This window comes from Ceratotherium simum, chromosome 20 (genome assembly GCF_057802395.1).
Source record: "Ceratotherium simum simum isolate JZ-2026a chromosome 20, ASM5780239v1, whole genome shotgun sequence".
Taxonomy (NCBI): domain Eukaryota; kingdom Metazoa; phylum Chordata; class Mammalia; order Perissodactyla; family Rhinocerotidae; genus Ceratotherium; species Ceratotherium simum.
The window spans coordinates 50,330,898-50,346,244 of NC_141919.1; the positions used below are offsets into that span (position 1 = coordinate 50,330,898).

Sequence of the window (15,347 nt, forward strand, 5' to 3'; positions counted from 1 at the left end):
GATCCTAGCACTGTGCCCTGGGCACGCCGTCATCTGGAGGGCAGGACGCTGAGGACAGGGCAGGAGTCAGAGATTTCTAGAGCCAGAGCGGGGGGCTGGAACTGCAGGACTCGGTGCTACAGGATGTCCTGTGGGGTGAGGGTCTCTGGAGTTTTCCTCCAGGTTGCCTAGGAGAGAGTGGGCTTCTTTTGCTTGCCCTGACCCATCTGAACCTCCTGCGGGAAGGGGCTAGCCCCAGGGCACAAGTCAGTAAAGGCCCCAGAGTATTCGGGCTCCCAGGTCCAGGGTAGATCACGGGCCTTGGCCACCCCCTCCCCTTTAGCATCCCTTAAACATGGGTGCTTGCCAGGGCTCCATCTTCTCTCCCTGGGCCACCTAATCCACAAGCCTTCAGATGCCACCCTGGGCTTAAAAGCTCCAGCTCTAGCCCAGGCCTGCGTCTTTCCCTGGATGTCCCACAAGTACCCCCAGTCAGCGTGTCTGACCTCCAGACTATCTCTTGGTGTCTCCACCACCCATGGGGCCAGAGGACCCAGCAGAGGTGGGGGGTGTGGGGGTGGGGAGAGCAGGAGCGCATTCTTGCTGGCCTGGCGGGGCTGTTCCTGGGGCCTGCTGTGACTCCCATCTGAGGAATCCTCCTTATCAGCCACCGGGGTATGGCTGGGTCCCTGGAGGACTCAGAGGCTCAGCCCTGGGTTTATGGCCTCGTCTGTGTGCCTGGGCGTACCTGGCCCTGAGCTGTATGTCTTCTGTCTCAGCCCCTGACCTGGCCTCTGAGCCTCCAGCCGCCACTCTCCCAGGCCCCCTGCTGGGCCCAGAGCATCCCCTTCAGAAGCCCCTGCACACCTCTCCCCACCCCCATCCCCCCAGCTCCTGAGCACAGACACAGGGAGACCGTGAGCTCTGGCAAACCCGCCCCAGCCTCAGTCTATCACAGTGCAACGCTGATGGCCACGCTGGACCCGGAAGCCCCTCGCTCCTCCAAGCCTCATCTCCTTTTTACAGATGAGGAAACTGAGGCCTGGAGAGGTTCAAGAACATGTGAAAGCTCAGTGGGGGACACTTGAGTGTGAGTTTTTTGTTCATTTGGGGGCTTTTTTGTTTTGTTTTTTGAGTGCTTTATTGTTAGTTTAACTGTACCCATATGTTATATATACACATTGACAGAATATATTTCACAATTTAAAAACCAAACAAAAGCTAGCCAAGGTCATATCAATAAGGACTGGAATCCCTACTCTGTCCCCCTTATGCGCCAGTCTCCCCAGGCCTCAGTTTCCTTGGCTGTAAGTTGGGCCTGATCTCGTGAGGACTGTGAGAGGGTGTCGAGTGATAACAGCAAACCCACGCCCACGGTGCCAGGCATAGCTCACGTCGTCACCCAGCAGCCTGGTGAGGTGGCCACTGTTCTTGTCCTGTCTTACCTAAGGTCATAGCTAGTGAGTGGCAGAGCCGGTATTTGGGTCCAGGCGGGCTGGCCCCGTTGTCTGTGCTCACTTCCACAGTAGGGGCCCTGCAGAACACGCGGGGCTGGGGTCACCGTTCCCACTTCGGGGTCAGCACAGAGGCACGTGGGAGCCAAGGTCGGGCTGCATGGCTCTGACGGCCACAGCCTCCTCCCATTGAGCACGTCAGCACCCCAGCCTGGCCCTAGATGGCTGCTGCCACCTCCTCCTGGTCTGCAGGACCCCATCTGAGGGAGGAGGCAGTGAGACCAGCCAGGGCACTGTCCCTCGAGGCCCTGAGTGGGAGTGGGGAGAGCAGCACAGGGAGTAAGGGGCTCTTCCCAAAGCCGGGACCACCAGGCTGAGGACCCAACCTGAACTGCAGAGCCCTGGGGGGCCCTGGCCTGGGGCTGGGAGTCGTTCCTGCCCCATCCCCGTCCCCATCTCAACTTCAGCCTCAGCTGGGACAGGAAGTGGGGGCACTGGGGTCATGACCCGAGGCTTTGAAGTGCTGGGAGAGGTCAGAGCTGGGGGCCTCCCCAGACACCAGCGGAGCCAAGCCTCATTGTATAGATAGGGAAACGGAGGCCCAGAGAGGGGAGGGGTCCTGTCCAGGTCACACAGCCAGTCCTTGCTGGGCCTGGGACTGGGAGAATGGGAGAGGAGCCAGGGCTCCCATGGCTCACGTCCCAGCCTGGCTCCCAGAGCTGCACAGATGTGTCTCCTGGGTCCAGCCAGGGAGTGGTTCACGGTACCCACTCCACCCCATCCTGCCTGCTCCTTCCTTCCTTCCTTCCTTCTGTGGTGGGACCTGCCTCTCTCCTCCAGGGACCTCCCTCACCTCTGCCCCAGGCCTTGGCCTCACCTCTCCCCTGGGCCTGGCCTTGGTTCACCCTACCCCCTTACTTCTCTGACCTTGTCTCCTTCTACTCTCGCCTCCGTTCCGGCAATGGCTCCTCCCTGCTCCCACCCTAGGGCCTTTGCACTGGCTGTTCCCTCAGCCTGACATGCTCTTCCCCCAGGTGTCCACATGGCTCACTCCCTCACCCCCTTCAGGTCTTCACTCAAAGTCACTTCCTCAGTGAGGCCTCTGGTCTTCACACCCCCACACACTTTCTATCCCCCTTTCCTGCTTTTCCTACTTGGCGTATGTCCCTAACATGCCACGTTTTGTCAGCTCCAGGAGAACAAAGACTTGGTTTATGCCTGTCTCCTTGGTGCTAGAATAGTGAATGGACGTTGTAGGCTTTCAACCAACGTCTACCGACAGAACAGAGGGGTCCTCTCTGTGCACGGAAATGCTCTGTGACCGGGGTCAGGGCTCCTCGGGCCTGACGTTGGGATCAGAATCTGCAGGAGGTTAGGGGCAGTGGGCCTCGTGCAGCTCTGTGGCGAGCAGTGGACAGCAGGCAGGAGTTCTGGAGGGACCCACTGGCTGCTCTGCCTCCGAGGCCACCTCCCAGCGACATGTGGATGCCAGAGGGCCGAAGTGTCAGTGAGGGCAGAGGAGGGAGGAGCCAGAACCCGGGGCCCATATGGGCCTCTCCCACCTTTGGCGGAGGCCTCACGGTCACGCCGCTCTGGACCACTAGGAATGGGAAAGGCCACCCTCCTCGTGTTCACAGGGCCACAGAGGGGGCAGCTGGCTGGGACTGGCAGCTGACGGCCCTCCCTGGTCCTTCCCAGGCCTGGTTCACCTGGCTCAGCTCCTCCCAGCGTGGCTGTCAAAATCCTCAAACCTCTGCCCTCCTCCCCAGACCCTGTAATCTCAGCAAGCCCACACCTCCCTCTCTTCCCACCACCTGTTCTCGTGCTGTAGCTATTTCTTCTTTTAAAATATGCGATACCCACAAACGAGTGTATATCGCAGTTCTCTCTTGTCAAGCGCAGTCATGTGACAAACACATAAATTTACCCCCCACTCCAGGACGAGAACACAACTAACAGCTTGCTATGCCCCCATGCTCCTCCCCCCACCTCCCATACCCCTCTCCCTGCAGGAACATCCCTTCTTTTTTTCAAAGTAGTTTTGTCACATACGTGTGCCCAAAGAATACAGGACTTTGGCTTGTTTTCCGCGGTGTGACGGGGTCGCACTGTGTACTGTCCACTGCACTGCTGTTTATGCCCCGGACTCTGCCCGTGTTGCTGCAGTTCTCGGGGGTGTGTCGCATTCTGCTGTGTGTATCTGTCCCCCTGTTGATGGACATTCGGGTTGGTTCCAGTACCCCCTGACCACCCACCTGGCGCCCCTGCTCAGCCGAACCTCCTGAGGCACCCACTCCACGCCTCACAGCCGCCTCGCGGCCGTGACCCCAGGACCCTGCTCACTGACCCTCCCTCCCCTACGCCACGGCCCCAGCTGCAGCCACACAGCCATGTCGTCCCCGAGCTCTGTCTTCATCTCTCTTCTGAGCTCCAGACCACATAAAAGGCCGAATCGTTGTTGAGCACTCACTCAGTACCAACCGCTCTTCCCCCCATTGTACACGTTTTATTTCATTGAATATTCATGGTGACATGGTAGGTAATATGATTAGACCTGTTTTACAAATGAGAGCACCGAGGCCCAGAGAGGTTGCATAACACCCAAGACGACACACCTCTTGCCCCCCGAGTCCTACAGGCGACTCAGACTCCACACGTCCACGATGTAACTTGTCATCTTCCTCTCCAAACCAGCTCCGCCCCTGGCTTCGCTCTCAGTGGGGCATCTCCAGCATCCAGGCTCGAGCCAGACACTGGAAATCAGCCCTGACTCATGCCACGGCCTCACCGCCCCTTCCTCCAGTCCGAGCCCACGTCGTGCGGATGTGACCTCCTGGTGTTGGGCGAATCCCTGTCTCCTCTCCTGCCAGTGGCACTGACCGTTAGTGCCCGCTGCTCCTCCCAGGTTACTGCTCTCCCCACGCTCCCGTGCAGGCTCCGATCTCCCCTTTTTCCAGCGTCCTGCACCTGCAGCTCAGGCGGGCTTCCTAAATTTCGTCTCACCATGTCCCCACCTCCAGAGAAAGCCCACCTCCTCTGCCCCCATCCCCTCAGATGGTAAAGTGTGGCAACCAGCCCCAGAAGGGACCCCCCACTGCCCCCGCCTTTCCTCTGTCTCCTCCTCTGGGAAGCCATCCCTGGCCTCTGCCCGAGGCTGGTTCTGAGCCCCGCAGCCCCTCTCCACCGCTTAGCTCCTTCCTCGTGATGACCTGTCCCCATTGCAGTGCGTTCTTCGAAGGCAGAGACCCAGCCTCATCCAGTGTGGATCTCTAGGGCCCAGGCAGGGCCTGCACAGGAGGTGTTCAATAATTGTTGAAAGGCTACATGCACAAACAGTGATAGGAGCCATGGGTGATGCTGCCTTCTGAGTCCAGAAAGCAGGATGATTCCTGCCTGGCCCCAGAGTCCATGGATCCTGGCTGCCCCCCTCCAAGCTCTGCGCCTGTCCCCCGGGACCCTGTGAGGCCACTTCGTGACCCTGCGCCTTTGAGAAGGATTTCCCTCTCTGCATGTGCCTTGCTAACTCTGGAATTCCTTACTGTGGGAGAGCTTGTCACCAGGGGGAAGGACGAGGAGTCCAGCCCCTCCCCTGCTTTCACTCTGGGCATTTTCAAGGGTCGGGGGTGATTTTGCCCCCACGGGAAAGAAAATGGATTCTTGGAAGGGGGAGATGAAAAAAATCTTACTCTTTTTTGTATAAAGCGTGGATATATGTACAGTACGTAAACATATATACAGTATATCTGTGGCATTAAAATAGCATGTGATCAAGAAAAAATGTCTACAAGGCTCCTGAGGGGGCAGTAATGAAAAAAAGGTTGAGAAACTCTGGTCTGCATGTTTGGCCTTGCCTCGTCTGGTCCAAGGACTGGCCAGAACTGAGGGACAATCCAGAGTCCTATCCCAGGACAGCTCAAGGCATCCCCAGAGCTCAGCCCCCACCAGCGAGCTGCTGTCCGTGCCCCAGAACCTCCCTCCCCACCCTGTGCCCGTAAGTCCACCATTCTGTGTCCGGCATCTTTTAATCTCCTCTTGTTCCTCCTGGGCTTCGGGCACGCCCATCCCCATCCTCCCCCAGGGGGCACCGCAGCTCCCAGGGCTGGAAGGAGGTGGAGACCTCTCAGCTCCATGCTCCCCGCTTTGGCCAGGGCATAATCCTGGAACTCCTGGAAGAATCCAGGAGGGAAGCCCAACCACAGGAGGCCCCCAGGAAGTGGGGGCGCTGCGGTGGGACAAGGCTTGCTTTATTGGGGTGGGGATAGGGTCACAAATCATCTGACTTAGAATTGCTCTAGGTGGATGGAGTCCCTTAAGGGTGGGACAGGCCGGACTGAAGGTCGGCTGTTGGGGGACACAGAGATGGGGGTGAGGGAAGAGGTCATGGGTGGGTAAGACGTGGTCTTGGGCAACACGGGTATCCTGCGGTCTTCATACACCGGGGAGTTCTCCAACATCTGGGGCTCCCGTGGGGCGGTGGAGCCAATGAAGACTAAGTAGATGATGCCACCTAAGTAGGCACCCAGAGGCGGCGCCACCACTGGCACCCACCACCAGTCCCTGGCCCTGCAGGCGAAAGGGAGAAGCCTGCTGAGGGGGCCGATGCCAGGACAGGGAGTAGGGCCTGAGAGTGGAGAGTGACCCCCATCTGAGCACAGGAGTGGTCAGCCTCAGCCTGATTCAGGGACGGGCTGGTGTGGGGCAGGACTGACACCCAGTCCAGGGTCTGCATCAGAGCCAGTCGGGACCCACTCCTGCCCCCTCCGGCCACCTGGGGGCACTGCAGGACTCTGCTGCACTCTTCCTCACGTCACCCCACCCCTCCTCATGCAGTGGACCACAGAAGACTTGCAGGAAAGGGCTGGGCAGGGCAGTACCTGAAGACCTGTGTGCCCCAGCCGGCAAGGAAGCTGAAGAAGCGAGGAGGCAGGTCCCGGGACGGGTTGATGGCATAGCCTGTGTTCATGCCCAGGGACACGCCAATGATGACAACGAGGATGCCGATCACCACGGCCTGTGTCCCCTGCAGTGCTGGGTTGTTCCCCTTGTCCGTGATGGCGAAGAGACATAGCTGGAGCAAGCCCGTCACTAACACCTGGAGAGCAGATGCTGTGACAGCCACCCCGGGCCCCAAGCCAAGCCACAGGGCCTCAGCAGTGCCCCCAGCCCAAACCTACTGGCAGAGACATGTCGTGGTACAGTCCCCCTCCAGAGTTCTTGTGCTCTCTCTCGTGAGGAGCTGCCTGCTGGCCCCTTCCTGAGGGGGCGGGCTTGAGGACAGGCACCCGCCCTGGACCACTGACCTCATCCAGGAAGCCCCTCCACAATGTCATGTGGTCAGGAAGGTAGGTGGCAAAAATGCTAGCGGTGGCTGTGGGACCGGTCACCGTCAGGTATCCACCCGAGTAGTCGATAATGGCTGCTGCGGAGACAGAGTGAGTGTGAGCCTGCCCCAGCTAAACCCCACTGGAGTCTCAGAAACAGGGTTGCAGGAGGGGGGCCTGGGGAGCCCCTCCAAGGCTTTTCCCTCCAGACATTTTCACAGGCCAGGACGCCGAGGTCAGATCCCCCCATATTTCAGAGCAGGAGGCTGAGGCCCGAGGACGACCCGGGGAGGACACTCACTGTAGAAGAGGCAGTAGATGGTGGCAGCAGCCAGGAAGGACCCCAGGAACTGACCCAGCACGTACACAGGGAACTTCTTCCAGGACATGCGGCCTAGTGCACAGTTGGTGAAGGTCAAGGCCGCATTCATGTGGGCCCCTGCGGGGAGGAGCAAGTGCGTCAGGGAAGGGAGAGCAGAAACAAACCATAATAAATAATATTGAGAGCCACAGTAACAATAATGACGACAGCCGGCATTTATGGAGTACGATCCTCCATTTAATCCTCACGGGACCCCATGAGGCAGGGACCCCATCTCCATTTCACCATCTTTTTTTTTTTTTTTTAATATTTATTTATTTTGTGTGTGTGTGTGTGTGTGTGTGTGTGAGGAAGATCAGCCCTGAGCTAACATCCATGCTAATCCTCCTCTTTTTTGCTGAGGAAGACTGGCCCTGAGCTAACATCTGTGCCCATCTTCCTCCACTTTATATGGGACACCGCCACAGCATGGCCTGACAAGCAGTGTGTCAGTGCACGCCTGGGATCCAAACCCGGACCGCCAGCAGCGGAGCGCGCACGCTTAACCGCTATGCCACGGGGCCGGCCCCTCCATTTCACCATCAAGGAAAGCAAGGGATGGAGAGGTTAAACAGCTTGCCTAAGCTGACCCTGCTAGTAAAGTGGTGGGTCGTGGGGGCTCATGAAGAGTCTGAGCAGAGACAGACAGAGGACAGGGGTCAGGGTGCTCTCCCTCCAGGCGGCCAATGAAGGCCAGGTGCCGGCTGAGCGGAGAAGGGGTCGGTTCGAGGTGGGCAGGAAGAGCCTGCCAGGGACCCCGGGGCTCACTCACCAGAGATGTTCCCTCCCACGTGCACTCCCATGGTGACTCCGAAGCCAAAACCCAGGTTGACACCAAGGAAGCTCCCGAATTGATCTCCTAGAACCATATGGGCCACAGAGCCGAGGCCGAATATCTGCGAGGAAAGGAGGGCGGGCCTCTGAGGGGTCTGCTGGCCCCGAAGCCCCACCTCAGCAGAAGGCTCCTCACCCCCACACCTGGAGCCTCCCCGCATTGCCCTGGAGACCCTCTGCCATGTCCTCTTCCTCCAGAGACTTCCCTCCTCGTGACCTCTCCCCCTTGCCCCTGTCAAGGCATCTAAGACCTGGCCAGTGAGAGCTGGGTGGAGGGTGAGAAGGAGCGGGGGTGGGGCAGCAGAGTCGGGGCCCTTATGGACCCCAAGCCCTCCGGAAGCTCAGGGGAGGGGCAGGGCTTGGAGAAGGGCATGGCTGGTGTGGATTGAACCCCTTGGAGCATCTCACACTGCAGCCTAGCCTGGAGGAAGTTTCCCCAGGGGATCTCCAGACTTCATGCCTGGACTCTGCTGGGACCCCCCCACCCCACACAGCGGCCCTGGAAAACCAGTGGGATCTCTCTCTCTTGCCCTCGGGCATCATTCCTGAACTTCTTGCCCTTGCTCATCCCCAACTGCTGATCTCCTCAGATGACGCACCCCCCACCAACCCCCTTCACAGGGAGATGAGAGCCTGAAGCTAGGCCCTCACTCAACCTCTCGCAGCCCCACCACACCCACCACCACGCCCACCTGAGTCTATACCTGCCTTCCCCCTCAGCTCTGGCTCCTGCACCCAGCCTCTCTCTCCCTGCCTTGCTCTCGCCTGTATCTTCCACCCTCCCCTTGACTTGTTCCCACAGACTCGGGTCTCTTCCTTCCCGAGAGTAAACTTTCCTGCCTCAGCCCAGCCTCCCTGTCCAGCTGTGGACTCCTGGACGCCACCTCAGGAAAGAACCCGCTGGCTGGCCCTGTCATCCCCTCCCGTGCTCTCCCTCCTCAATCTGGCTTCTGCTTCCCCGTGTCATGGAAGCTCTCGAGGGCTCCACCCTCCTGACTGACTGACTGGACTTTGCTGACTTTGACTCGCTTAGCCACTCTGTGCTTCTGGAAAGTCCCTCCTCTTTGGCCTCCATGACATTGCTCGTTCCTGGTTTTCCTCTTACCTTCCTAGCCTCTGCCTCTCTACAGTTCCTCCCCGCATTCTTCGTTGTCATCTGCCTCATGAATATGGATGGTCCCAGGGCTCAGTCCCTGGGCCCTCTCCCATCTCACCCCAGTCACTCTTCCTGGATCTTCTCACCTGGTCTGTGGCTTCAGATGTGCCTGATGCACTAAAATTCCCAAAACCTCCACCTGGGAGCCAGATCCCTACTTCCAAATATCCACTGAAGTCTCGGTTTTCCATGGGCATCTCAGACTCTGTGTTGAAAGCTCACCACCTCTGTTCCCCATCCCAGTTGGTCAAGCCAGAAACATGGATTTCACAAATGAGAGCTTCCTCTCCCTTTGCCCCACACCCAATCAGCTTACATTCTCCCTAGATCTTACCCAGCCTCTTCCCTGCAGCCAGCAGGAAGTTGTGACCTTCCTAACACAAAAATCTGATCATGTCTGCCCCTTGTTCAAACATTCACACTGGCTTCCCTCCATTTCTAGGATAAAGTCCAAACTCAGTAGGCTGCCATTTAAGACCCTTGATAATTTCATCCCTTCTGCCTCTCAGTTTCGTATCTATTCCAGTGTTCTCTATGTTCAGCAATAGTATTACTACCAAATAATATAACTTTATTGAGCACTTACTATGTGCTAAGTTTTATCTATCACCTCCTTCAACCCTGATACCAGCTGACACGTTAAGTACCATTATTCTCCCCATTTGACAGATGGGCACCCTGAGAGTTAGAGAAGTTGAGTGGCTTGTCCGAAAGACACAGCCTGTATGCAGTAAGCCAGGATTGGAATCTAGGCAGTCATCTATGCCAGACAGCCTCAAACCAAACAACCACACTGCTCTCTGCCTACCTTGCTTTCTCGTGCCTCTGTTTTTGCATATGCTGTTCCCTCTGCCTGGAATGCCTGATCCTAGACCCTGAAACACCGAGGATAGACTTTAAGCCCACGCTCAGATGGCACCTTCCTTGAAAAGTCCATGTGTTTTGGACATGTTGTCTCTGAGGGACCGCTAGATGTCCAGGCTGCTGGAAATCAAAGTCTAGATCTGTGTCGTCCAACACGATGGCCACTGGCCACATGTGGCTATTATGTGCTTGAAATGCGGCTAGTCCAAACTGAGATCCGCTCTAAGTGTAAAGTACACATCGCCTTTCAAAGACTTAGTAGGAAAAGGAGACTGTAGAATATCTTATTAATAACTTTATGTTAATTGCATGTTGAACTAGTAATGTTTTGGATGTTTGGGTTAAATATAATAATTATTAAAATTAACTTCACCTGTCACTTCTCACCTTTTTTAACATGGCTACTAGAAAATTTTAAATTACGTATGTGGCTCATATTGTATGTCCCTTGGATGGGTCTGTTCTAGAGTATTTGAAACAGAAAACCTGGAGAATTGTGGACATGATGGCTACAGCTGAAGCCATCAGCGAGGATGAGGGCTCCTGAGAGAGGGCACAGGGTGAGGGGGCAGCTGAGGGCAGAACCTGGAACCGCACATCAGCCCTCATGGGTGGGCGTTAGACCCCCAGCTGGAGTAGGTGTCGAAATGGGAGAAGAACAAAGAGAGAATGTGCCCCAGACACCAGGGAGAAGCAGAGTTTCTCAAGGAGGGTGTGGTCCACACAGTCCCGCGCAGCCTCCGGGTCAAGTGCGTGGAGGCCTGGAAAGCACGCCTCTGGATGTGACAGTCCAGCAGTCATTAGTAACGTGGTGAGCACCGTATCATCAGCGTGGGGACAGAGGCCAGGTCCCAGAGCCTGAGAAGTGAGTAGGCAGCGAGGAAGAGTTGAAGGTACCAGTGTAGACAGATATCTCTTTGAGAAGCTGCCTGAGAAGAGACGGAGAGCACGTGATAAACGCAGGGGCTCGTGGGAGAAGGAGAGATGTTTGTCTCGTGTTGTGCTATTTTGAGTAGAGAGACCTCAGTATGTTAAGGTTAAGAAAGGAAGAGGCCGCGAATGAAGGAGAGAGAAAGGACGAGAAAAGGACCTAAGTAGACTGGAGGCTGGGGCTGGTGCAGGAGTGGAGGGTCCTCCATGAAGGAGGGGCCCGCCCTAGCCAAGGGTGGGATAGGTGAATGCTCGGGTAGGGGAGGTCTGGTGTGAGAGGGACAGCGGGGTGAGGAGCCAGACACAGGAAGCCCGCCTGATGGTTTTCTCTGTCAAGCTGGAGATCAAGCCATTTGCTGATAAAAAAGACAGACGGAGGTGCAGAGCAGCTTTGGGGAGGTCTGTGCAGTAGCTGGATAGGGTGGGGGGAGGCGGTTGAGCAGGGCCCCCTGGGTCCCTCAAGAGCCCCAGGACAGGTGCAGGGGAGCCCAGAGGCGGGCCGGCTTAGGGCCAAGGGTAGGATGAGGCAGAAGAGGATCAGACGGGACATGGGGGTGGAGTGAGGCCAGGACAGGCTGACCGGCTTGGGAGGGTCAGGAGGTGCCAGGATTGGAGCAGGCACAGAGGGTCTGAAGACCGAGGGTCCGCATTTCCAAGGACGAGCTCAAGGCCATTTGCAAAAATTAATGAACGAGTGAATAAACCCCACATGAGCTCCAGTTTAGGAGGTTTAGGTCAGGGTTCCACCTGGCAACCTAGTGGACCTAATCCATCCAGCACACGTTTTGTTTGGAAACTTGGTTTTGATGACCAGTAGTTTCAGCTTCTCTTGCAAAATTAGAGGCTTGGGCGATGCTGGCCTGCGTTACCCCCCGCATGGAAGCAGCCAGCTGGAGTAGTGGCAGCTACGTCTACCGTGGCAGCTGTGCCCCACATGCACAGGTGGGCACTCTGTGGTTAGCCACAGTCCCCGCCGTTCTCTGGCCCTGTAGCATGTGAGTCTGCACCCCTGCCCTATGGCTCATAGCTGCAGCTGGTTTTCCAGGGCGCCGATGGCCCAGCTCCTCCCCTCCCTGGTCAGTGAATGTGGCCCAGCCCATCCAAGTCCCTCCAGTGGCCCCAAGACCAGCCCCGAGCACAACACCCCAGAAGGTTGCAAGGTGGAACTGAGTAGAACAATCCACTTCCCTCAAGCTGGCTGCAATAAACGAGGCCCAAGGTCACACTAGCTTTTCTGGCAAAAGCTTCACCCTGATGACTCACCGAGCTTCCTGTGAGCTAAGAAAGCCCCCACTTCTTGGCACAGGCCAGGCACTAAGAATAACAACAACACAGTGTCCTATATGAGCTCAAATCTCACAAAGTTCTCTTACAAGTGTTACTTCCCTTCAATCCTCACAGCACATCCGTGTGGCAAGTGTTTCTGCCCCCACTCTACAAAAGGGGAAACTGAGGCCCAGAGAGGGCTCTTGAGCTACCTGAAGCCTGAGAGTGAGGGCCTTCCCTCAGCTGGGGGAGAGTCAACAAGCCAGGGTGTTAGAAATCCTGCCATAGCTAAGCTAAGAGACAGCGTGGAGAGATTAAGGGTCGAGACTGATATTAGACTGGACTGGATTTAATCTTAACTTAAAATGTGACCTTGGCCTAGTAACTTAGTCTTGTGGATCCTCAGTTTCCCCATCTGTGAAATGGGAATAATAATAGGACCTCTCTCGCAGGGCTGCTGTGAGGATTGGGGAAGATGCTGCATGTAAGGGGCTTAGTGTCACAGTGCCTGGTATGCAGTCAGTGCTCAGTAATTATCTCAATAAAAGGAAGAGACACACAAATGTGAGCAGGCATCAATGCGTGTGGGCGGTGCCCACTTTCCCTGAAGCTCTCCGAGGAGGCCCCCTCCTGCCTCCTTGGTTCCAAGGTTTAACCGCCTTCACGGGCCTGGAATGTCTTGTCATAAATGAATTACTTTGCCCCGGATTAAGGCGGGACGGGATCCAGCTGCTGTCCTCCCAGCTCAGGAGCTGAAGCAGGAGGATGGGTAATGGGGGCGGGGGAGAGGGTGGGAGGCAGGGAGGGGACTTGTCATAATGCAGAAGGCCAACATGTGTGTGCTACGTGTCCTCTACGTGGGTGTTGGGCCCTTGGCCTTCACACAAGTCTGCCAGCTCGATGTTAGTGTCACGTTTACCAATGAGGAAGCTAAGATACTTATGGAAGATCACACAGCTAGAGGACAGCAGAGCTGGAATTCGAACCCAGCTCCAAAGCCCACGAACGCCTGACTCAACACACTTCATAACTGAGAAGACAGGCTCTGAGCCATGGAGGGACCCGCCCAAGGCCAGCCGGCGACTCAGTGGCAGGATCAGGAAAGAACTCGGGTGTCCGGAGTCCCCTGGGCTCCGAGGCCCTGCCATCTCCTACACTGTGGCTCAGTGCACACACACACACACAACCACACATGCTCATACCCTCACACACATGCTGACTGCCTTTGCGTCCCTTCTCGGAGGCTGCCCCTTCTTCTCATGGACCTGGGTCCTCCGTGAGGTGCAAACGAGCACGGCTACAGCTTCAGGGCGGGTGCTGGCTAGCTCGGTGGCAGCACTGAAGCAGGTGGAGAGGGAGGGAGGTTCCAAGAAACTGCATAACCCACCTGCAGTCTGGTTTCTGTTCCATATCCACCACAAGAACCCTTGCCAAGGTCCCTAGTGACCCCCACGTTGCTGACCCTACAGACCCTTGTCAGTGCTCCCCTCCTCTGTCCTGTCTGCAGCGCCCGCACTGCTGACCACGCCCTCCTTGTGGAACCCCCACTTCTGTGTCATAGTCTCCCCCCACCTCTCAGGCCCCTTCATGTGCTCCTCCTCATTCTTCAAGGCTCTGTCCTCAAGTTACTTTTTCTCTCTTTCTACACACTCTCATTGGACAGTTTTTATAACCACCATTCATATTCTAATCAACTTCAACACGTTACTTCCAGCTCAAGCCACTCTCTTGAGCTCCAGACCTCTAATCCAACTGGCCCCCCAGATTTCTCCCCTGGCACCTCACCTGATCCATCCAAACCGACCTCACGTCTTGCCCTGTGCCAGTGGCCTCCTCGGGGCTTACACCTCATCTGTTGCTTGGGAAGTCTCCCTGATTCCATCTTCTACAACTCCCTCAAACAGGAGATTTCTTCTCTATCCCTGGACCAGTAGCCACCCTCTCTCTATCCTAGGTCATAGCAGCAGCCTCTTAACTGGTTCCACTCCCTCCAGCCTTGCCCATTCTGTTTAGGCTCCACACTGCACCCAGAATTTCCTTCTCAAATCCAAATCTGACCACATCTTTCCCTTACATGAAAACCTTCGCTGTCTCCACATTGCCCTCAGGATTAATTCTCAAAGCCCGACACTCAACGTTCTCTCCAATCTCTTTACTCTCGGTTTTCCTTCTCCTCGCGTCCAGCCATGCCCCCTGACACCCCCTAGATCATGGTTTTGTTCTGCCCCCACATATTATGAGCCCTTTCTTTCCCAAAAAGACTTGTGAGAAAGACAGAGCTCTCTCCTTACTTTCCCATGCTTCTCCCTCAGTCTCCCGGCTCAGAGGCCAGAGAATGGATAATGTGACCCAGGGGGTCAGCAGTGGGGAGGGGGCTGTGGATGGCCCTTACTGAGCCCCAGCTTCCTGAGGTCCTGGGGTTCAGGCCCCTTCCTCAGAGCCCACCCACCTTGTGCCACCCACCCACTCACCATCATGACATACGTGCTCAGGAGCTCGGCCAGGAACTCGCGCACCATCTCCTTCTGCAGGAAGGTTTGCATCCTTGTCATCACGGGTGACGAGACCATTTTGGAGCCGCGGGTGGACCTGAAGCAGCAGCCCGAGCCCATGGGCAGAAATGACAGTCAAGTGCGCTTGCTGCCTATCGGCCCTTCAACTCATGGCTGAGTTAATGGGTAACCCAGTGGCTTCTCCACGCATACCTCCTCTTGCCCAGGGACAGCTGGGATCAGAGACACCTGAGAGCCACAGGGACACGGAGAGGGACTAGGGGTAGATGGCCAGGCCATGCCCCTTCTTCCTTCTGGTGGGGACTGGACCAGTGGGAAAGGTGCATCAACAAGGCCACATTGCAGTGGGGGCAGTTGGGGAGCCAATGAGTGCCATCCATGGTGCTAATGAGCCTCAGAGGAGAAGTGGTGGGAGAGGGCAGGCAGGAAAGTGGAGCTCAGTTGTCTGCCTGCCTGTCTGTCTGCAGGGCCACAGCTCTGGGGACACAGACAAGGCATCGGGCAGGACCCAGCCACAGCGAGGAACTCTGCAGACAGCACAGGGTGTGGCAAAGTCTGCTCCCGGCTCTATAAACAGCACTGAGGCCTGAAACAAGCACCAGCTTCTGCCAAAGCTGAAGAGTCAGCAGAGTCCACCAGGCTCTGCAACCAGGTCAACACAGGCAGATG

General features: G+C 56.6%; 1 protein-coding gene across 2 annotated transcripts; it reads right to left on the reverse strand.

Moving 5' to 3' along the window:
- Window positions 1-5,427: 5,427 nt before the first annotated feature.
- On the reverse strand, window positions 5,428-14,777 carry AQP7 (aquaporin 7). 2 transcript variants are annotated; one of them, XM_014785995.2, is made up of 6 exons: window positions 14,637-14,777; window positions 7,888-8,011; window positions 7,056-7,193; window positions 6,734-6,852; window positions 6,308-6,525; window positions 5,428-5,996 (listed from the first exon to the last, which is right to left on the reverse strand). In XM_014785995.2, exons 1-6 carry the CDS (start codon window positions 14,775-14,777, stop codon window positions 5,714-5,716), a joined length of 1,023 nt encoding a protein of 340 aa, XP_014641481.1. In that variant the 3' UTR covers window positions 5,428-5,713. The 2 variants fall into 2 exon arrangements, with proteins under 2 accessions (XP_014641481.1, XP_087300351.1); XM_087444225.1 differs by having other exon boundaries at window positions 5,759-5,940.
- Between the last annotated feature and the right edge of the window lie 570 nt (window positions 14,778-15,347).